Below are 24,199 nucleotides of genomic sequence, written 5' to 3'. Positions count from 1 at the left end.
CAAAGCACAGAAGTGCATTGAAAAGAAGTAGTCAAGACATGAGTTCAAAGAAATGAGGAACGAAGTGGGTGGAAAGTCTCTTTCCCTTGATTGCAACCCCCTAACTTTTGAGAATGGTTTAAATTGATCAAATACCACTGAGCTTGAGTGTAGTGGGTTTTCTATGACAGTGGGACCAACAGAAAGGCATGATTCGATTGAGACAGGCAGGTTTATGCTATTTTTCACGCTTTACAGGAAATGCATTTTTGTTCATTTAACAATATTAGGAGCTGACTTCCAGAGGTGCCTCTGTCAGTGCACACGCAACACTCTGCATGTGCTACTTGAACTTGCACATGTAGCATATACACATTCCATCTCCCACACACAGATGTTAATGCTCAAAAAGCACTTGAGCAACAAAGAAAGGGTATATTAAAATGGTTTTGTCCCCCTGTGTGGCCCGCTTCCCATTTGTCACTACAGTGCCTCACACTTAATAGCTTTGCTAATAAAGAAGAAAACCAATTTCACTTGGGTAGATTTCCCACAGAGATAGCAAAAGTATTATTTGCTAGAGTTGGTAATTACAGCTTTTCCAAGAAAAAACTACAAACTTTTCAGAAAACTAACCCAAGCTACTGTGCTTTCCAAGTGCGTGGGAAAAGGATATAAAAACAAGGGCACGTGAAGCAATGAAGAAATAGCAAAGTTACGCCACAGTGTTCTTATTAATCTTTCTCAATTGCATATACTTAAACCCTGAGATGGTTAGAAATTAAATGACTTGCCCAAGGCCACATGATTTGCTAGTGGTTTCTCAGAAATGGCAATAGCACCCAGGAAAGCTGACATTTAATTCCCTGCTCTAACCATTAGGAACACTTCCTTTGAAAACTGGTGCATTCTTTGAGTGACACAATACATTCCTCCGTATTTTAAATATCCTCACCTTTTAGTTCCAGAGTTCAATGAATGCATGTCATTTGCTTATACATCCATTTTTTATTTATTTAATTAAAATACCCATCACATCACAATGATTTAGTTTGCAGCTGCTTTGAAATGCTCGTGGGTGTACTAGAAAACTGATGGATTCCTAATTCGGGTTACGCCTAGCAGCTGGAGGATCAAGGTTCGCATCTGGTCAAAATAGTGTTTCTTGTCCGGTTTAAAAGATTATCTGTTAATGACTCTTTCACACAAGATCTGTTGGCATCTATATGGGGAGATGATTTACGCTGCCTAAAAATAATCTAATCACAAGGCAATTTTACTGTTGTACATTTTAAAAAAAAGATGATGGAAAGCTCAGTGACCATGTCTGTCCATAGTATCATTCTGGATAGAACTGTGTGATCAAATTAAATGTTGGATGAATATTAAAAACTTCTTTGGTGGAACAGTAATTTATTTTTTAATCTCATTCCGGTGGAGTTGGAAGGCTCATATTTAGGAAAAAAAAGTTTTGAAATGAATTGCTCCCCTGCTATTAATTATGAGGCAATAGCATAAGTTTAACTAATGCACCTTTATTTTTAAGAAATGGCTGGGAGTGGTGATGGGACATTAGATGGGGGCGGGTGAGGGGTGGGAGGGCTCCAAGTTGCTATAGAGAATTCTTTCCCAGGTGTCTGGCTGGTGCGCCTTGCCCACATGGTTAGAACTCAGAGGTGGGCAAACGAATGTGGCCCACGGGACCGTCCTGCCTGGCCCCCAAGCTCCTGGCCCGGGAGGCTAGCTTCCGGCCCCTCCCCCAGCCTCAGCTCGCTCGCCCTGCTGCTGGTGCAATGCTCTGGGGGCGGGGCTGTGAGCTCCTGGGGCAGCGCACCTGCAGGGCCCAGCCTGACCCAGTGCTCTGAGCTGTGTGGTGGCGGCGGCAGCGCCGTGGCCCAGCTCCAGCACTGCCAGCCACCGGTGCTCCAGGCAGCGCAGTAAGGGGGCAGGGAGCAGCGGGGTTGGATAGTGGGCAGGGGAGTTCAGGGTGGTGGTCAGGGTAGGGGTGTGGATAGGGATTGGGGCGGTTGGGGGGGAAATGGGGTTGAATGGGGGCAGAGGTCCCGGGGGGGCAGTCGGGGCAGGGGTACTGGGGGACTGTCAGGGGTCAGGGAGAAGGGTGGTTGGATGGGGCGGCAGAGGTCCGGGGGCAGTCAGGGGACTGGGAGCAGGGGTGTGTGGATGGGGCAGGGGTCCCAGTGAGGGGCCATCAGGGAACTGGGGGATTGGATAGGTCAGGAGTCCCGGTGGGGGGGCAGATAGGAGGTAGGGGCCAGACTACAACCCCCTCCCCTAACCGGCCTCCAAACAGTTTACGAAACCTGATGCGGCCCTCAGGCCAAAAAGTTTGCCTGCCCCTGGTCTAACTGATCACCATATTTGGGGCTGGGAAGGAATTTTCCCTGTGTCAGATTGGCAGAGACCCGGTGGGGTTTTTCACCTTCCTCTGAAATATGGGGAACAGGTCACTTGTAGGTTTAAACTAGGGTAAATGGCAGAGTCTCTGAAACTTAAAGTCTTTAAATTATGATTTGAGGACTTCTGTAATAGACCTCTAACCTCTGGTTGAGTTACTGGAGAGGGTGGGTGAGGTTCTGTGGCCTGCAATGTGCAAGAGGTCAGACTAGATTATCATAGGGTTAGGGTCAGCCCTTCTGACATTAAAGTCTATGAGTCTAAGTGTGGCCCATAAATCAAAGTGCAACATTTGTGTAGAGTTCCATTCTTTGGTAAATGGCATGCTGTAGCTCTAGCAGTAGGAAGTGATATGCAACCCTCTCATTGCTTGAGTTTGGTTCAATGCGAAGAACTGTGGAAAGGCTGGATTAATTTGTATTTTGACCAAAATGATTTGCTCTTTGTAGGGTAGGTAGCTGTGTATGGAAAGGTGCTGGCTACATTGTTTGTGTGTGAGTGTACATTTTGAATACCCAGGAGATTCCTTGCCTATGTAAAGTGAGCTTCCATTTTGTATTTCACTCAGATGCCAAATATTAGTGAATCCATGGAGTGCTATTTCTCTCTCTCTCCACTACAACTGACACAGAGGAATTGTTGTACTGTTGCTGGTATTGGTCCCGATCCAAATTCCACTAATCAGTGGGGGACTTCATTGATTTCTAATGCCTTGGATCTGGCTCACAATATGGAAATTTTGGTTCATGAAAGAAGTTAGTTCCCTTGTGTTTCTGCTGGCACCTGAGAACCAGAACCAGAGACAAAATGGGAAGAAAGGCAGCAAATTTTCCCATTCGTGATTATCAATATTTAAATTGATTTTTATTTCTTTTTATGATGTCACAAATGCTTTCTTTCTTTTAGTTTATAGCAATGGATCAGATACTATCTTTTTGTCTTTATCTTGCTTTTGGGAGATGACTGCTGTTGCGTTCACTAAAAGTTGGGGAAGGAATGGGGAAAAAATTGTATAATGCTAATAGTGTATTTTCCCCAGCAATGCTTTGTACAGTTTTATCTGGGATAATCCCTGGCACAATCTGACAGATAATGTACAGGATAAATTGTCTAGCACAAATATTCCTCTTTTAACAGTATATTTTTGAAGTGGGTTATGTGATGTGACATAACTATAGATCCGGGCTTCTTACTACTCTGCCTTCAGAGGCTTTCTTTCTCCACAACTCCTCTGGGGTTGACTCTTGTTCCAGGACTAGGATCCTAGGGCTTATTCATTCCCCTAGTTCCTCCTCCCTTCCTCTCTGCTCCCGGAGAGTGACTGCAGACTCTGTCCCTGCGGCCCTCTTCTTCTTCAAGTGCTTGCTCATGTTGATTCCATTTTAGGTGTGTGCGCACCCATGTGCAGTTGTTGGAGATTTTTTTGCCTTAGCGGCATGCATAGGGTCAGCTGTTATGCCCCCTTGAGTGCTGCGCTCATGCACTGGTATATTAGGCACTGCCAGCCCTATGTCCTCTCAGTTTCTTCTTACCGCCCGTGATGGTTGGTCAGAGCACCCTGTCTTGCTTTGCAAGAGCGTTAGCGATTCTTTACAACCCATATTTCTATCTTCTTTGTATATAGTTCGTAGGTACTTAGTTAGATCGTTAACTTAAGCTTTTCCGGTTTGGGCGCCATCGGAGCTGGAGCCTTGAGATGGGGAAGTTCATGAAGCCCGGGAAGGTGGTGCTCGTGCTGGCTGGGCGCTACTCGGGGCGGAAAGCCGTCCTCATGAAGAACATTGATGATGGCACCTCAGACAGACCGTATAGCCACGCTCTGGTGGCTGGTATCGATCGGTACCCACGAGTAACGGCTGTAATGGGAAAAAGAAGAAAAAAAGAGAGCCAAGATCAAAACCATCTAATGCCAACCAGGTATTCTGTGGATATTTCTCTGGACAAAGACCGTGTCAATAAGATGTGTTTCAGGACCCTGCACTGAAACAGCAAGCAGGGCAGCCAAAGTGAAAGGTGAGGAAAGAAGAGAGAAGAGAGGAAAGAGTAAGTGGTTCAGAGCTAGAGCTGCGATAAACATGTTAAGTGTTAGGTTAGTTTAGTAGTTAGAGTCCTGGCTGGGACTTTGCTCTGGAGCAGGGCATTCCCCAGGCTTCAAGCCATGCCTGTCATGCAGCAGGCTGACTCCTACCAGTGACCCCCATGACAGCTGTTTGAAGTGCTTGGGGGCAGGGGTGTCCCATATAAAGGGCAAGTGGAGGATCTGCAAAAATTTTCATCCTAGAACCCAGAAGGAGCGGGATATCTGCTTGAGGGCCCTCCTCATAGGGTGACCAGACAGCAAGTGTGAAAAATCGGGGTAGGGTAGGGGGTAATAGAAGCCTATATAAGAAAAAGGCCCAAAAATCGGGACTGTCCCTATAAAATCGGGACATCTGGTCACCCTCCTGATCGGACTCCATGCCTAGCATCTCGGCATTGGTGCGGAGTGCGCTGCCGGCACCAGGCCCTGCCTGGCACTGTTCCCCCCTCACTGGTGCCGAAGAAGAGGCAAAGGAAGAAGGGCTTCCTGGCACCAGAGGGGAAGGGGGCTTTAGGAAAGGACCTATGTCAGGACACGTGCCCGTCCCGGAGCTTCAAGGGAGTACCACTGTAGTCGGACCCCCTAGCCCAGCCAGGGATCCGCCTCTGACTTTTAGGAGTGGTAGGGGACCCCAGCCTCTCCTAGGGCCTTCGCTGCCCAAAGTGACCCCGGCAATTAAAGTGCAAGTAGGCTGGCCGGTATTGCAGATGTCGCGCCAGGTGCCGGACTCAGCTAAGGCCCCAACATCCAAGGGCAAGCTGGTCGTGGGACCACCCCACATCCTTGGTCCCTGAATCGCAGGCATTCACCATTGCCACAGCCTGGGACCCTGGCAATGCAACCTCCGTCTCCGGTCAGAAGATCCTGATCCCTGATACCGTGCTCTCCCACTATGAGTAATGGGACACTGGAGTCAAGGCACTGGTCCCTGTACTCTCAGTACCGGCGAGCCTCCCACCAGAGATTGCCACAGTGCAGGTCATGTTGCCTATATGGTCTCCCAGGTGTCGATCCCACTAGTACAGGATCATTCCTGGTCACGGCACCGGTCTCCATCTCCTCAGTACCGCTCGTCGGGCAGGCACTGATCCTCGCCCTCTTCCTACTAGTTGCCAACAAGGGTCAGTCAGCAGACTCAGACCTCCATGGCTCCGTCCTGATCACCGGAGGAGCAATTGTCCAAGTCGGAGCAGGAGTTCAGCCCCTTGCCAAGGAAGGGTGAATCGCCACTGACCCATGAGACGGGCACAGTGTCTGCAGCGGCAGAGTGGCATCAGGGACAGTGGCCCTCTCAATGGCCATACTGGAATCCGTGGGGCATACCCATCATGCTGGTCCCGTATTCCCACCATTTCTCCCTGGCTGCCTCGGACAAGCCGCCCCCGGCACCGCCAGCATCAGAATCAGCACGGTGCCGAATCCGACGCGGGGGCTGCACAGCAGGCTCCGACACCTAAGGAGCCATCTCCAGGGAGGGAAGGGGAAGCTGCCCCTCACCCTGAGGTGTAGTTGTCGTCTCCAGACAAAGCGGTGGCAAGCCCCTCCCAAACGGGCAGTCCCCCCGATGACTTCAAGGAGCACCAGGCCCTCCTTAGAAGGGTGGCTACCAATTTGAACTTGGAGATTGAGGAGTTGGCGAGGAGTCCAATGACTGCTTTAATGTTATTTCCTCCACCACCCCAGCCTGGGTTGCACTGCCCATCCCCCCGGGGGTCCTTAAAATTGCAAAATTGCTATGGTAGACCCCTTCTTCCATTCCGACAACTTCAAAGAAGGTGGAAAAGAAGTACTACATCCCCGCAAAGGAATCTGAATATCTGTACACGCACCCTCCAGCGGGGTCTTTGGTTATGTCTGCTGTCAATGAGAGGGACAGGCAGGGTCAGGTGAGTGGCACACCGAAAAACAAAGACACCAAGAGACTCGACTTGTTTGGCAGGAAAATTTATTCAACGGCCAGCCTGCAATTTTGTGTCTAACCACCAGGCCCTGTTAAGCAGGTACAATTTTAACCTGTGAAACTCCATTAGCAAGTTCAAGGAGGCCCTCCCACATGACTGAGCCCAGGAGTTCGTGGCTTTAGTGGAGGAAGGCAGAGCAGTAGTGAAAGGTACCCTCCAGATTCGGCAGCCAGGGTGGTTGCCTGTGCAGTGGTGATGAGGTGCAGCTCTTGGTTACAGTGCTCTGGGTTGTCCTAGGAGATGCAAACCACTATTCAGGACCTCCCATTTAAGGGGGAAGAGCTCTTCTCTAAGCTCACTGGCTCAAGGCTCCACAGTCTTAAAGACTCTTGTGCCACCCGCTGCTGCTTGGGCCTTCACACTCCTTAGCAGGCTAGGAAGCCGTTCCATCTTCCGCCTGCCCAGTCTAGGTCCTGAGGGACTTCCCGGCCAAGAACCTTCAGGAAAAAGGACAGAGACAAGGGGTTTAAGCAGCAACACCCTTCGTCTTCCTATTCCTCTGCCCAGCCTGGCCCTTCCAGAGACCTAGGAAGCCATCAGCAGATATTTTGAGGGTGCATCTGAGTCGCTTTCCAGGGTCCACCCTCCTCTTTCCTCAACCCCCTGCGGCCCTTCCAGTCAGCCTGGTCGCAGCTGACCTCAGATTGTTGGGTGCTCAACATAATCTCTTTGGGCTACATCCTGCAGTTGCTGGCAAGAAGGAACTGAGAGGGCGTAGGGCTGGCGGCGCCTAATATACCAGCGCATGAGCATGGCACTCCAGGGGGCGCCACAGCTGACCCTATGGAGACCGCTAAGGCAAAAAATTACTGACGACTATGTACGTGGGAGTACACACACCTATAATGGAATGGACATGATCAACACATCTCGAAGAACAACATTTATGAAAAGGTAGGTAACTAGTTTTTTCTGTTGCAAACTTCCTGGCTTTATACCTTATCTAGCTTTTCCCTCTCTTGGACATCAGCAATTAGTAATTTATAAATCTAGCCTGACTCTCCCCCAGGTGTGGCCTTTATGGTTAGCTGGCCTTATCTAAGCCACTGTAACCCTTTCAGGGTTGTTATGGGGTGAACATACCACAGCCCTTAAATAAAATGGCCAGATTTTCAAAAGTGCTTAGGCCCATCAGCTAGAACAATGGGAGCTGCTGGGTGTGGGGGCAGGTTCTCATGAGTAGCAAGTTAGTTGTTATTAGTATCAGATCTACTCAGTTGCTGAAGGCTTCACAGGTGTTTTGGGACATTAAAAACAACAACAAAATAACTTTCTGAAGCAAATTACTGTTCTTAATTAGAGTGAGGCGCTTCAGAGATTCAAAATAAATTAATGATCAACATATACTTCCTGCTGTCTATAGAGGACACTTCATCAGACCTGATTACAACAATGCATTACATTTTCTTTATATAGCATCTTTAATCCAAACAACTGTGTTTGGGTAACAAAAGGTTAAATATATTAATGGTTAAATATATTAATAGGGCTGCACTGTACAGGCACCAAGAGTACAAGTAATAACAGAACGCAAAAATAACACATAGCTAAAAGTCAACAACTAGAACAAATAAGTGAACCAGTGGTCCTGAGTTGGAAAGAGTGATTGGGTTTACAAGAAGAGATTAAATAATTCAAAGAGATAGGATTAAACTGAAGGGAAGGAAATCCTTTTGAGAGGGGACTTAAAACAGAGTGGGTAAGATAATCAGAGAGAGAGTGAAGAGGAAATGAAGTTTAGACATAGTATTAATGGAAGAATGAATTGTAGTGAGCAGATGAAGGGACCAAACAGGAGGGTAGGGAGTAACTGCAAAAGAAAGAAGGACAGAAGCAGTGTGGATTAAATGAAATTGTGAATGTTTTAAAGCAATAGTACAGATGAGTAAGTAGCCATGGGGGAGATATGTGAATACCATGGCAAAGCAAAATTGAGAAGTGCCACATCGTTTTGGAATGATTGGGGGAGCTGTGGAGTGGCGGGGGAGAAAAAGAATCTGTCTCTGTGCTTTGAGCCAACACAGAGGGAGCAAAATCAGCTGTAACACAAGCGGTAACATTGGTGGCAAAAAAGAGCTACAGTACTTGAAGAAACAAGATAATGCAAAATGGAAAGAAATGGAATTGTCTTTTTGAACATACAAGTCTGAAATTGCAACTTTTAGCCAAAAAAGCTTGGCAGCAACCTAACAAAGCTAGAGCTGCAGCTGTTTTCTGGCTCGGGGGGAGAAGAGGTTGTTACACATGTAAAACCAAAGAAATTGCAAACAGGTATTCTGATTGCTAGCATATTCCATTTCTTATTTAATGAAACAAGGTAAAAAAAAAAGATCTAATGAAAAAGGAAGGGCATCATTAATTTTGGAGTCTGAAAGCAAATGAAAAATGATCAGCTGATTAGTGATATGCAATTTGTTCCTCTAACTCCTCCAATAATGTGTGAATGTCACATTACATAATGTTTACAATGATTAAATCTGGAGATGAAATGAGATAGGTTAGATCTTGTGTTCCTCCTTTGACTAGCAGACACCTTGTCTCATTAATCTCTCTCAGTATAGCAGACTTAAATTAAACAAACAGCATTATTTGTTGAGATTTATGGCTAAAAGACTTACAGGCTCATGAAGGAAATCTTGCACTACTATTTTCAGAGTGCTGGGGATAATTTTTATGATTTGTGGTACTAGGAGCTGACCATAAAATACTCTTGTAACTTGTAATGAGTGTACAAACTAGTTCAAAAATTTTATATTCTGACAGCAAAATTGAAAATGGTAAATGGTTGATGGCCACCTTCACAGTATCTTAAAGAGCGCTCTGCCCTTTTTAGATTCATTATCAAGAGCTGCTGTTGTAGCAGCACTGTGACTAAACCACAGATACACATACAAATGAAGATGCTTGCAAAAAATAATAATAAAAAAATTCTGCTTCTTAAAGTGGCCAGAAATGGCATTTCCTTGTCTGATGTACTTGCTCCATGAGTACCTTCCATTCAGATGTACCAGTGTTCTGTTCATAAGTACTGTAGCACTGCTAGAACTGCAAAGTGTGAGCTGGCTTTGAAGGGAAGATGTTCTTGGGGTTAGAGTACCGGATTGGGTGTCAGGATATGGGTTCAAATCCTGGCTGTTTCAGACTTCCTGTGGAACCTTGGCCAAATATTTCATCTGCCTGTGCCTCACTCCCGATCTGTGAAACAAGAATAAAACTCCCTTACCGGAAGGGGCATTCTGAGGGTAAATTCACGGTCACTTGTACTACTACTTTAGGCAAGAGTGGTGTAAAGGGGCCTGAATGTAAATGAGACTTGGGGTCCATTACTATTTGTGAGGCATTTTAATACTGCAGTGACAGAGACCACGTAAGTAGATAGAATCTGCCTCCTGAATCTTCAACAAAGTGTAGAATTAACTGATTACGCTTTATTACTAGTGACAGTGTAAGGGGCAGAAAAGACACAGCTTGCTTCTTGTATACTAGAATGAATTTGCACAGCTGGCAGTTAGAAAAAGCCTCTTGTAGCTCAATCCTACAAGGTATTGAGTTCCTTTAACTCCTATTGAATTCAACAGAGATTGAGGGTGGTCAGAACCTGGTAGGATTAGGCCCATTAACTTCAATGGGAATGGAAGGACGCCTGATTTTTAAACTGAGGTTGAAATCTGTGGGAGTGCATAAATGTGGAATCCCACCAGGATGTTTTTCCAGTGCCCTTTTCTGAATTTAAGTGCATTTTGAGCCCCATTCTACTTTAATCAAAGTCAATAGCACAAATACCTTTAAATTCAGTGGGAGCAGAACTGGGCTCTCTGTTTCAGCTAATTTCACCGTAGACTTGCTGGCATGGTATTGTATTCAAAGAGTATCTTATGTCTTTGACTAAAAACTGGTGAAAAATATTTGTTAGAGCTTGTTGTTGGTTGAAATACCAGTTATGAGTCTCACCACCCTGCTTCTATTGTAGTGAATGGTAAAAAACCCTATAGACTGAGAACAGCATTGGCCCCTGTTGTAGAAATCTAGCTGTAATGGGGTTCTGGGGGTTCAATCTGGACTGGGGGACTGCTGACCCTTCCAAAACTACCAGCCTACAGTATCCCTCTCACAGTGATGCTAATGTCAAGCTACAAGCTTTTGATAGACATTGCACTTACAAGACACCCCCAGGCAGGGACACAGTTACGTGAATTGTCTCCCAGCCACTCGTGAATCAACAATAAAGATGCTCCAGCCAACTCTCACCCAGCTCCAGCCAACTCTCACCCAGCTCCAGCCCTACACCCCAGAACTGTAACATTTTGCACTGGACGGAAGCTTGGCCAGTGTAAGTTCATTACTTCATTTGCCACTTCTTCATAGGAAAGTGGGCATGCTCCAGCCTTTGTAACCTGAGCAGATTTCCCCATGTTAGACAAACTCCCTGGTAAGGATAAAACATCAAAATAAGTTTATTAACTACAGAAAGATAGATTTGAAGTGATTATAAGTGGTTGGCATAAAGGTCAGAGAGTGTTTTAAGAAATAAAAATAGAAACAAACATTCTAAATCCTAAACTTTTAGTCTAAGCAAGTGTTGAAGCAAATCTTTTTCTCACCCTGACAGATGTTACAAGCAGGTTACAGTTTCTCAATACACAGGCTAGGACAACCGTCCCTCCTGGGACTAAACTTACTCACTTCAAAGTCTTTGTCCTCCAGAGGTTCTTCCAGGTGTTGAAAGGGGGTGGGCGGGGAAGAGGCCAAGTTGTGAAGTCTCTGTCTCTTCTCTAGCTTGCTGGAAAGACCTTTACCTTTGCTGTGACATGGGGATCAGGTAGTCCCCACTGGTCACTGTCTGCCTGTTAATGGCTATTTCTTTGTTGTAACTGAAAGGCGGGTTGTGGGTGTTCACACCCTCACAACATATTTCATTAACACATATAGCAATAGTTCAGAACGTCACATATAATGATAGCACATACAATCCAACATATTATTAATGTTCAACAGATCAAGACTTTTAAAATTATACCTTACATTTTGTAAAAGTATACCTTGTATCATAATAATATGACAGTGGTGAATATGGAGGTTCTAGGGTACAGAATGACACACTCGCCAAGTGTGATTTCCTTCAAAGTTTGAGCAGTCCATAAATGAGATGCATTTTCTTGTAAATCTAGCACTTTTTAGGTTCTAAAATGGATAACAGTCCAAACAGATTTTGTATCAAAACTTTACTAGACAGATTAGTTGTCCAGTATATGGATTTTCCACAGGATTTCACTTCTGCATTAGTATATGCAAAGATGCACTTACAAAAGAAATATACATACCCTTTCTAAACTGAAAATACCTACAACGAAAATCCAAATCACTAAAATTATTTTCACATTAAAATAAAATTCCAGCACAAGTCTGTCACATCGAACCTTCTCTTCCAATATGGAGACCGGCTTGCACTTTGTACAGACAAAGTCGCTTCTGTCCTGTGGAAGAAAGACAAACATGGCATAACCTGTGCAGGTTACAACAGCTGAATGCTCACCTTCCATATTTTCTTCCTTCTAAGAGCTTCCTCAGCTGTTGCAGCAACTCACAGAAGCCCGCTAGATGAAAGCCTCAGTGGGGTCTCCCCAGGCAAACTCCCTCTGTTAGCCTCTGCTGTTTGCCGCTCAGCTGGTTTGCTTTTTTATAACAGTCAGGCCCAGTCAAGGCCCACCTGGAACAAAGCACTCCCAATTCACACTTTTCAAACAATCAATCAAACACATGGTCAAACTGACAAACTGTCCCCTGCAACAGACACTCAGATACTCACCAACACAGCCCCCCAATGCAGCACTTAGTGTACCTCCTCTCAAACATATCCCAGGCAAACTCCCTCTGTTAGCCTCCGCTGTTTGCCGCCCTTGTTGCCAAGAAGACTAATGGCATTTTGGACTGTATAAGTAGGGGCATTGCCAGCAGATCGAGGGATGTGATCATTCTCCTCTATTTGACATTGGTGAGGTCTCATCTGGAGTACTGTGTCCAGTTTTGGGCCCCACACTACAAGAAGGATGTGGAAAAATTGGAAAGCATCCAGCGGAGGGCAACAGAAATGATTAGGGGGCTGGAGCACATGACGTACGAGGAGAGGCTGAGGGAACTGGGATTGTTTAGTCTGCAGAAGAGAAGAATGAGGGGGGATTTGATAGCTGCTTTCAACTACCTGAAAGGGGGTTCCAAAGAGGATGGATCTAGACTTTTCTCAGTGGTACCTGATGACAGAACAAGGAGTAATGGTCTCAAGTTGCAGTGGGGGAGGTTGGATATTAGGAAAAACTTTTTCACTCGGAGGGTGGTGAAGCACTGGAATGGGTTACCTAGGGAGGTGGTGGAATCTCCTTCCTTAGAGGTTTTTAAGGTCAGGCTTGACAAAGCCTTGGCTGGGATGATTTAGTTGGGAATTGGTCCTGCTTTGAGCAGGGGGTTGGACTAGATGACCTCCTGAGGTCCCTTCCACCCTGATATTCTATGACATCCAAAAAACTCCCTGCATGCTATGGTCTGCTTAAAAAATGAAAATCTTAGGTTTGATTAAATTAGCTGTGGAGTAACCTGCACCGAATAAATCTGTCTTCCTTTCATGTGATTTGTCAGTGTTTATAGCAGGTTTGTACACACAGCTTTCACCATTATTTTCAAGGCAATAAAAGCAGCCATGCAGAAAAGCCACCCATAAATGTCAGAAACCAGAGAGATTTTGTTGCATTCCAAGGGCTTTGAAGGTCGAGTTCAATTCAGTTAGCTTACCCAGAGTCAGAGTAGTGTGATAGACTGTGTGTTTAGGTAGAATATACATGCTACTATCCCTGTACCATTCTATCGGGATAACAGATCAATGGGGGAATGGAGTATACTTTACTACCTGGAGGAATTTTCTTTGGAAAGTTCTGTTAATTTTTATGATTTCCTTTTCTCCTATTGAGATGATCTGCTGAAATGATGTATCAGAAATAACAAAATCAGGTTTGTACAGCACTTAGCACAATGCAGCTCTGTCCCTGACCGTGGCTTTTCTGTGCTGCAGTGTTACAAATAATAATAATAAGGAAAATATGTCCCAAATTATCTGTATTCAAAAAAATCTGAATGTATGTTCTGCTGTACAATTGAAACTTTGTTTCGCTTCTGGCTGATGTAAACCAGTTCACCACCGCTGAATTTTTATACTACTTACTGGGAAATGCTCCAGCATGTCATTCTGGGCAGTAACTGGCAGTGTATAAATAAGACCACTTATAAACAAACCAGTAATTTAGACTATTTCAGGAAGGTTTCACTGACGCATTTTCTCTGAAAGAGGCCCAAAGCTTGAGTGTCATGGGATTGGTGGCTCAGCCTTTTGCAATGGTTTACTTAACTGCATCCTGCCTCCATATTCTCTTGTGGAGATATTTTTCATTTTCCTTTTTGTCTCAGTCATTCTAACTTTAATTGACCTTTGAATAGATAAATAAAGTAATCCATACACATTCCGTGGAGTGGAAGGATATAGTTTCCCTATGAATCAGCTTTGAGTATATGTGGATCAGAGTAATGGCCTAAGAACATTCACTCTAGATTTGGGACAAGGATTTGGAACTGGCTTCTTCAGACCATCCATATCAGTTCATCCTGAGCCTAATGCATGCTAAGGTAGGACTTTGGGGGCATTGTCAGTGCTATGTAAATGCTTACAAAGTGCAGACTTGATCAATAAAGCTCATAATTAAGGCCCAACTTGAATCATGGGATGATTGTCCAAAAATTGCACTGAGTTGTGGACAAGTCATGGAAAACTTCAGAAAAGTAATAATGGATCTTATTATTGGCGGTAATAAGTCCCATTATTACTTTTCCGTGATTTTCCACTGTTGGCTGCATGGGGCTGAGAGTGGGGAGCCCAGCTATCAAAATTGCTGTGGAAGTCTAATATTGTGGGATCCACAATATCTGCAATATCATGAATTAAGTACGGCCTTACTCCTAATTTAATTGAGTCTCATTGCCTTGATTAATGCTTTCATCGAGTCTCAGGACCTTGATTTAAGGAGCTCCCTAGTAAACTGGAATATAAGCCATCAACTTCCCAAATAATATCTGAGCAGTTACTATGTTCTGTAACTACAATACTGTATATTCTTAGCTATCTAGAGTCTCCCGTGTGGTGACTTGTGATAACCTTTAGCTCATACCCTTTGAGAAAAATGAACAAGTAAAAGGAACAAAATTGTGCTCAACAGGCAAGACATTTTGCTTATACTCCTGCCTCTATGCCACCTTCTCTTGCAGTCATATCAGCAAGGACAAGTTAAGCAAGGTGACGCCATGCCTGTACTCAAAAGTGGAACCTCTAAGGCGCATGGAAGTGCGCTAGGAAATGGTACGAGTGATTCAGGCGGTGGATCTCCGTTATTTGTCAGTACTGAACAAAGTGCTGGGGGTACAGTGTGCTTGTGGATGGGCTCTCTTTCAGTTGACATTTAAACTTAGGTCCTGACTACTTAATTTTATTTATTAGTTACTTAGATTGTAAGCTCTATAGGGGCAGAGACACTGCATGTGCACATGTATATAGTACCTAGCACAATGGATCTCCAGTCCTTGATTGCAGCCTCCAGGCTCCGGAAACATAAATAATGTTAATTTGTTGATTGTTTCTCTTGTGCACATCAACAGTGTCGATCCTGAGATCTAGATTTCTGTGTCCAAAAGTGAAAATACAATCAAATCAAATGTCAGGCTAACAGCTACTACATTACCTCTAAATGGGAAAATAACCTACCAAAATAAAATCAAGCCCCAACAATATCCCCATTCCTACAAACATAAGCCCTTCTTTTGCTCCATTTTCCCACAAGCTTGGCGTAATTAAAAATCCTATCTTTGTCTTTTGTGTGCGTGACTTGTTGGTATCTAAATTGTTCAGTTACCTCATTGAGGGTAGCAAAGTGTTGCAATCCACCATCCAATCTTGTCATTGTAGGCTCCTCCACCACATGTTTGACCATCTGCATCACTGCCCCGCAGTCACACTGAAGATAGGGCTAAGCCAAATTTCTGCATTGTGGCAACCACTCTGGCTGTTCCAGTGGGCAGTCTGTTAAGTCTAGTCTGGGATTTGCATCACAGATTGCAAAGAGGTGGGTGTAAATTAAGGCTTCTGAAGTTCGTCTCTCTATCCCTGAGTTGCTGCCACCTTGTAAAGACATAGCTGCTGGCCCTGATATGCCATTTGTCATCTGAGATTGGCACTGGGACTGGCAGCACTGGACATAAATGCGTGAATGACCAGCACAAAAAGATGTTGTGAAGTCAGTTGTGGCAAGTCAGCAAGAATTGCAGTGTGTGTGGTTTTGTTCTGGAGGCAGCAGATCGCCTTGTCAGAAGTGGGCGTTGCTTATTAGCACCTACTGGAACTATTGTCAGTCTTGTGTGCCATAGGTTGTTTTCGTCCATCATAGCTCTACATGCAGTTTTAAGGATGATGGATCAAAGTTTTGGGGGCATGACATGAGCCAATACATATAAATTAGATGTTAATGTGGCTAAGGCAACCGCTAATGATACTGGTTGTTGTATTCATCTCCAAATCAATGCATGTCAAGTTTAAAATCCCATGACATTGAAGTAATGTGATTTGTGCATCTAAATCCCTAGCTTTGGAAATCTCGACCATGGTTCTTAGCTCTGTTGCCTTTGTCAAATTTAAGCTCTCGTGGTTACGTTCTTGCTACCTTGATTTCCCCTGCAATTTGAAATTCTACACTTCTTACGTTTAAACTACTGTGCATTGCTTTTGTGCAATAGTTAGAGCTGTCACACTTTTCTCAAAAGTGATGGATGAAGTGATCTTGATGTCTAGTTTTTTTTATCAGCTTAAGTTTTGTTTAAAACAGCAAGAAGAAACTTCAGGCTCCTTCAAGATGAAAGACACTAAAATTTTAGAATGATATATATGAGACAGTGTTCTCTTCAATAATATAAACGGCAGGATATAAATCATATGGCACAAAAATTGTAACTTCAAACTAAGCAAGTACCAGTCTCAGCTTCAATTTCACTATAATTAGGTCTCACAGTTTTATAGGCTGTAAATTATTACTTTTGCCCATTGATATTTCAGGCAGATATGCCAGAAGTGGAACATGCTTTTTGGCAATGAGTGACAAAACATCCACCAGATTTTTTTGCCTGGTATAATATTAGTGTTGATTTTTTTAAAGTAGTGCCCTCACGTTTCTAATGAAATATGCCAGCAGAGACTGTTTAAGTGTGAGTTAGGCTAGAACAGTTTTTATCCAAAGATGACTTGTCCAAGGACAACTAAATTTGATTGTCTGATGAGGAAAAAATGGCTGTGTCAATTCTTTTTGAAGCTGTAATAATTTTTGTTGTCTTTCTTTTTTTCCCCCAAATGAGATCTGTGACTAAAATGGGATTGTGTCTCTCCTGCTAGAACAGAGGTTCTCAAACTGTGGGTCATGACCCCAAAGTAGGTCGTGACCCCATTTTAATGGGGTCGCCAGCATAGGCGCTGACTCTGTGGGTGCTCTGGGGCTGGAGCACCCATGGGGAAAAATTGGTGGTGCTCTGCACCCACCGGCAGCTCCCCAACCCAGCTCACCTCACCTCGACCTCCACCTCCACCTCACCTCCTCTGAGCATGCCAGGTCCTCCAGCTGTTTTGCAGCGGCAAGCACTGGGAGGGAAGGGGGAGGAGCGGGAACGTGGCGGGCTCAGGGAAGAGGTGGGGCTGGGGTGCGGATATGGGGAAGGAGTCCAGTAGGGGCAGGGAGGGGGCGGAGGTGGGGCGGGGACTTTGGGGAAGGGGTTGGCATGGGGGCAGGGCAGGGATGGAGTCAGGGCGGAGGCTGGGGGGGGGGTCAAGCACCCACCGGCGCCGGGAAAAGTTGGAGCCTATGGTCTCCAGGGCTGGCTTAGACTTCTGGGGCTTGGGGCTCCAGCCCAAACCCCCCAGCCTTGGGCGGCAGGGCTCACATTACGGGCCCCCTGGCTGGGCTTGGGTTTTGACCCCTTTCCCGGCTGCGGGGGGTAAGGCTCAGGCTTTGGCCCCCGCACCTGGAGTAGTGGGACTCGGGCGGACTCAGGCTCTGGTCCCCCATCCTGCGGTCATGTTGTAACTTTTGTTGTCAGAATGGGGGTTGTGGTGCAGAACCCCTGCTCTAGAACAAGTTACTAATGTGATCTGCACTTGAAATTCCTGGGGACACTGACTGATGGACGTGGCCTCCTTGAGGCCAAACATGAAAACTGACCACTTGTTTCCTTTTTCAGTGCTGCCAAATAGCAGGTGCACCCCCCATGCTGTATTGAGACAGAGAGTGCGTCCAGAATTAGCTTTCAAAAGTGCTGACTTCCCAAAGTGCAGTGTGGTTTGAAAAGCCAGAACAGGATGCTTGCCAAATAACAGGCAGGGCAAATCCTCCCATTTCTTCCACTGCTGAGTGGCTTTTAAAAAGAAACTGAGGCAGGAGGCCAATTTTCATTTTTAGCTTCAAGTCCAACATGGTGGTCAGAGAATAAACCAATGTAGACTATTTCAGTGCAGAAAGTGCAAGCTTTCCAGCTGGCAGTATGTAGCAGATTTCACTCTCCAGATTTCTGGCTTTACTGTTTCCTTTTATTTTTTGCTATAAACTTTCCCCAGCAGGTAGAAGTAAGCTGCTGTCAAATTAGGCTTCCCAGCAAAAGGCATTTTCTCACAGATGTACAGCCTATAAACATCGGGCTATGGGGACATTTTGTCCCCCCTCTTTTTGTCTGTCTATAGGTCTATTTGTCCCATATGTACTTTATTCTTCTGAGGTGGTGCGTGTCTGTAGAAGCTAGTATATCTGGGGGCTGTGTCTCGGTGCAGTGTTTGGCATAGCTTCAGATAAGTGGTCAGCATCCATGACCTCGTAAGACTTCATTGCTGTGGCTGTACACCCGGAAGCCAGCTAGGACTTCGGTCACAAATGGAGATAGACCTCTCATTCTCTTGTTCCTAAAGCACTGACCTCCTACCAGGCGAGCTAAAGATGCACCTTGAGTTCATATAAATACACAACGGAGTATGTCTGATATTCTATCCAGCACAGCATAGGTGTGCAGAAGCACATTAAGCTTTTAATAACTGCATGAGCTCTCTCTTTTTTACTACATACAGCTCTTACCTTTCTGTCTGATCTGTTTTGTCTGTGTAATGCATTTTTCTTGTCAGACCCCTAAAATGCAGACCCTACCAATACAGTCACGCAAAGGAAATCTTCCTAGACAATGTACCTGCTAATCTTAGTGGGTATGTGCGGAAGTGAAAAGCATTGTGTTTCCCTGGTTTACATACTGTCAGGCCCATTTCTGGTAGCAGATTTCAACTTTTTGAAAGGGAACCTTAATGGAAGTTTCAGCTGAAACAAAATTGCGAGTCAAGCCTCTGACAGAGCATATAGAACAGATGTCAATTACTGTAGTTAGTTTGCTCTTAACACACTGTCTGCCACAAACACTTACACGTTTCTATACAGGAATCATGTGGCTCACAGAATAGGGTATTTCTGGAAAGCTAAGCGTTAAAACTAAGAGGGAGGCATTTTTCCTATAAACTGTTTCTCAGCAGGTGAAAAATAGCTACAATCAGGTGGGTCTTCAGTAAATAGTAGCAACTATTTGCCAGGTTGAAGGATCCACAAATTCTTGTACCAGCACTTCTATTTACAGGGAAGTATTCTTCAACTTGTATGTGTGTCTGAAAGCTTGTCAGACTGTTGATAAGTGGGCACTAATCCAGAGAAAAGGCAGCTGTGCTGCTGAAGCTATTTTTTTAATAGTACCACAACATCTTGCTTACTGCAGCATCACGTAGAATTCATGTTAATATCTGTGCAAAGTACATTTATAACTACTGATCAAGTTTCAGCCCAGTTCTGCAGGAGCACATCAATTAATCAACAATGGCAAATTCAGAGAAATCACCCCTAATGAAGGGAATGATCTGATATTAACCTTATTTTATGGAAAAACAGATCTTGTGCATGTATTTCCAGAGCCCCACTTTGAAAATGTGTCTCTCTTTGCCATTTTAATAGGTTAGATTCTAAGTGGTAAACTAATATCTTTTAAATTACCGGGCAGATTCCAGATACAGATAATCTAAAATGAAATACTAGACTGATAGAAAGACTGTCTTGCTCAAAAGTTCAGGTTGCCCTTCTGGCAATAAAGTTTTTTTGGGGGGGGGGTTGTCATGCAGATTCCGTTGTGAAGACTACATACTCATACTATGTTTGGGAGGAGACTGGTTGTGTTGCGTTTTCATGGGTCAGCAGTACTGATGGACTACTCAAAAGATTGCAAGTGCCTATCAGCTGAAGCCAAGGCTCTATGTATGGAAATAACCAGTGACCCTAGAATATGGCAGTGAGCAAAAACAAAGATGGTTGTTGGAGAGCTGGAATGGTTTTTAAGTCCTCGAAGGAGCTATTCATAATAAAACAGGAGTGTGTTGATAAAAAAAAAGTTTTGAATCATATTAAAACAGTGGGTTAATAAGGAAAAAATAGTAATGCAGATTTATTCTTAAGAAGCCATTGCAGAATTGAGTCTGCTCAGAACCTTCATATGAACTTTCAGATACAGGAAGTCTTCCATTTTATACTTAAGTTGTATTTTCCAGATCTCTCTCTTCTATCTATAATTCTGCTTTAAAATTTCCCAGTTTTCCATTAAATAACTTTATAAAATTACTTAAGCATGTATGGTGTTTCCTATAGGAATACTGCACATAACACAATAATCTAGTTATCCCAATGTTGTTTAGGGGCTAAATTTGGGGCTAAATTTAAATAACAGCAATTATCCAAAACATAACAGTCAAGGCTTTGTACATCTTCAGTTCCTTGGACAATGACAAGTATGGCAGTTCTCACTTCTGGTTCCCTCAATTGTGCACAGTTGAGGCAGATGAGATCAAGGATCATGTCTTTAGAATTGTGTAGAAGCTCAGCAGTGACAGTTTTACTGATTTTCCAATGCTCTCTGCAGAGGTCAATGCTCTTTATTTTGTTTTTCAGCTATGCCAGCAGTCATATTTCTATGATTCCTACTTCTTTGCTTTGCGTGGGTCCAATTTTTGGATTTAAACACAAGCTTTTTTTCCCTCAGCCTCTGCTGGCCAGGTCACCTGCTGCAAGATGGCTTGGTCATGCTGGTCTCATGGATAATGCAAAGGTGTGAGGTGCTCCAGCTTCAGCAAGAAAATTTCTTGCTTTGTAAAGGAGACAAATGGAGTTTCTGTCCCAGCTACTTGATACTTCAGGGGACTTTATTTAGTTCAGAGTTAGAAGAGTATCCTTAGGTCGTTGGCCACTGACAAAGTGAGAGAGGCAGAACCTTGTTTCATGAATGCAGCTGAACTGACAAAAGATAAAACAGAGGGCAAGACAGAAGGCAGAGCTTGCTGGGCAAGGCTTTCTTCTTTGACTGTCAAGGGGCTACTGATTCTAGTAGCTCCAAAGGGGTCCTTGCTGCCATGGAATGTACAAAACTGGTCACAGTGCCCCCTCACTAACATACAAGTAGTCAGTCTTCAGGCAAGCATCTGACCTGACCTAACAGCTCAAAACCCCCAAGCAAATATCCTAGGCCAGTAAGGGCTAGAGAACTCCCTCCTTCCTTTCCAGATAGTCGTCCACAGTCACGAGGCAAGGTCTGACTCCAAGCCATCTTTGTTGCAAGATCTCACGCCCAAGGAAATGCAAGAGTAAAGAAGCACTTAGTGCCCTGGCAATCTTTTTTTAGCCAGTGAGTTCAGTATTCTGTCACTCTGTCAGTCCATATAGCATTCATGATAGTGATCTCCTATGTATACAGAACATTTGGAAATGGGAAACTTGTCAACTGAGCAGCAGTTTTGCACATTTATAATGACAAAAACTGGCCCCAAAGGCAGCAAGTCATTCCACTGTTCCCAAGAGATTATTTTGCCATCTTGTTGCCCAAAATCCCCCTCATCTGAAGGAAGTGGTGTTTGTTACAACTGATGTAAGGAGAGTCATAGGATCAAAACGATAAGCAAAAAAACCCTCATGCTGCTTTTGTCTTCAGTTATCTATGGTCCGATATTAGAAAGATGGATAAAATATATCAGAAGAATATATACAAGGGTTTCACATTCCTTAAGGGCCTCAAGATATTTCTCCCGGAAGCTTTTAGCAATGTCATATATAAAAAGAGCAGGAGATGAGACATGCAAGGTAGCCACCTGGTCTTCCATCCATGCTTACTGTGGTGAGTAATCGCTGAAGTTACCTCTGAGCCTGTGCCTGCTTAAGCCTGATGAGTCATCCCTGAGCCAGAGTGTGTGATGAGTCATAGAATCTCAGGGTTGAAAGAGACCTCAGGAGGTCATGTAGTCCAACCCCCTGCTCAAAGCAGTCATCACAGGCAATTCTCTGCAGGTTTTGTGATAGGCTCCATGCCATTCAATCAGGGTTCAGCCAGTCCACAAGTGAGGACCCACCCAGGTGATCCTAAGGGAAGCAGTCTCTCCAGTCTGCTCAACATCACTACCTGGCTGGGAGCACTCCCACTGACAAGTACTTCTGACCGACTGCCTGTGCTCCAGCTCAAGCCAGCTCTTGTTCCTGCTCCTGCTCTTTTCCAGGCCTGTTTTCATGCTAGCCAGCCCCTGCTCCAGCCTGCATATTCTTCTGCCTCAGGTGGCCACCTGGTGGCGCTGACACTTTCTCAAAGTAGTATCAGCTCTACCCAGGGTCAATAGCTGATGAGGCCACTTTTGGTAGAAAGGTTCTCCAGGCCAACACAAAGGTCTGGCCCATATTTTTTTTATTGCAGAGTTTCTGTTTCTACATAAATATTATTATGGTATTTCTCATCCTTGCTCCAGTGCTTCCCTGCTGGTCATGTTCCAGGAATAAAGCACAGCAGATATATCCTGGTCCAAAAATACCCTTTCATCTTTCAAAAACAGAGCTGTCTGCCAATCTCACCCCATTCCTTTTTTCTTCTTCCCAAGGAGTGGAATCAAAAATCCACTAGCTGTCTCATGTTGCTCTGTGAGTGTTTTCAGATAAACTTTCACATCTAGATGCAATGCAAATATATCTCCAGCTATAGATTTGTTGCTAGTGGTTTTTGACATGCAAGTATATTTTTAAAAAAATCTCTTTACTAGGTAAGCATTTTTTGCGGTTATGGCATTTGCCACTTTCCAATGTTACTCCTGTTATACTTTTTAGTAGTTACAATTGAGATTATATCTCTGGAGAGTTCAAGAAGAGCAGTCCCTGAATGACCATTAGCAGTTCTAGGCAGCTGTTCGCATGATGCCAAGGAGAGATGGATGCTGGAAAGCAGGTCTGCAGTGAAATATTTTTCTGAAGGAATTTCACTCTGTGGTCTTTTGTGACAGAAAGTGACACTTGAACAAGGTGCTCAAGACTATAAAAGACAAAATAAAATAAATCTGGTTTTACATACAGTAGTTCACAAAATGAAACAAATTCGGTAAATGTAGCCGTTATTGTTTTCAATTGGAGGTATACTTGAGTAAAAATCAAATGAAGCTTGAAAACCTGCAGCACTACAATAAAAGTAGTATAATGTGCAGGAGTATTTAAAAAAAAATTGAGCCCTTTGTTATAGTCATAAAAGTAAGTATTGTGAAACCAGTACAATATTACACCGTATCATGTCATTTAAGAGACTCCAAACATACTTGTTAATCTTTACCTCTCACTTTTCCTTCCAGGCTCACTGTTACCACGTACTCATGAATATAGTGGCTAGAAAAAGGTCTATAAAAATCAATTTCTCCCCCAAATGTATTATTTTAAACTGCTCTTTGGGGTGTGGAATTGTCTTTATTAGTGTCTTGTACTGCACCAAGCTCACTGTTGGCATTTTACAGATGATAAAATAATAGTAATAGCTGTCTTGTCAGAAAGCACTGGCCTAGTGCTTAGATTAGGGGACTGGGAGTGAATTTTGTTGCTTATTTACTGTGTGGCCTTGGGCAAGTCACTTAAGCCTTGGTTTATATATCTGTAAAATGGATGGAATAGCATTTCGCTTTGTACCTCACAGGAATATTATGGGACTTATTAAATTACTTGTAAAATGTTTTGCGGGACTTTGCCATATATTGTGACAGATTTTACTGGTTTACTGGTTGGTTCTAGATCTAGGAGTTAGTGTGGGGAACACAGTAAAGCAGATACTTTACTGCAAGTTGTGACACTGCTTTGTCATCCTGAAGATGTTTTCTTTTTTGTTAAAACTGTAAATTATTACTAGCCCTGTTAGACAACTGTATACAGCACAAAATACTACAGATCCATTTAAATGTGTTACCAATCCATCAAAAATGATGAAACTGTAAAATGTTGTTGTCACATCGATATTCCTTATCAGATCATAAAAGAAAAACAATTCTCCCTCACTCAGAAAACTGTCAAATTCTTGCTAAAATAAAACTAATGAGTCACACCGGTAACTGGTAAATCCCCAAAATGTGGGTAATGCAATGGTTATATATGTTAAACCACATTAGAAACCATACTGTCAAATACAGACACACACACACTAGTTTCATCATTCATGTTTTATTTCCACAGAGCTTTCCTCGGAATCCTAACCAGCAACATTGTATGACAGTCCTGTGATTATATAACAACATATATAAATTCAAGCCTAGAAGGAATGATTCATCATGCCTACTGCATGATGC

General features: G+C 43.9%; 2 protein-coding genes across 2 annotated transcripts in view; both read left to right on the top strand.

Annotated features, from left to right (window-relative positions):
* ST6GALNAC3 (ST6 N-acetylgalactosaminide alpha-2,6-sialyltransferase 3) overlaps positions 1–24,199 on the top strand; it is a 309,423-nt gene that overhangs the window by 114,243 nt on the left and 170,981 nt on the right. The window lies entirely within an intron of this gene.
* Positions 4,072–5,696, top strand: LOC120370190 (60S ribosomal protein L27-like). Its single transcript, XM_039484515.1, is given in 4 exon segments — positions 4,072–4,349; positions 4,352–4,378; positions 4,381–4,483; positions 5,495–5,696. Coding segments are annotated over 4 exon segments (591 nt in total). The 5' UTR covers positions 4,072–4,090.

The sequence above is a fragment of the Mauremys reevesii genome, linkage group 8 (assembly GCF_016161935.1).
Source record: "Mauremys reevesii isolate NIE-2019 linkage group 8, ASM1616193v1, whole genome shotgun sequence".
In the NCBI taxonomy this organism is placed as follows: domain Eukaryota; kingdom Metazoa; phylum Chordata; order Testudines; family Geoemydidae; genus Mauremys; species Mauremys reevesii.
Note: the sequence above shows the minus strand (reverse complement) of the source record. Positions and strands in the feature narration are given on the sequence as shown.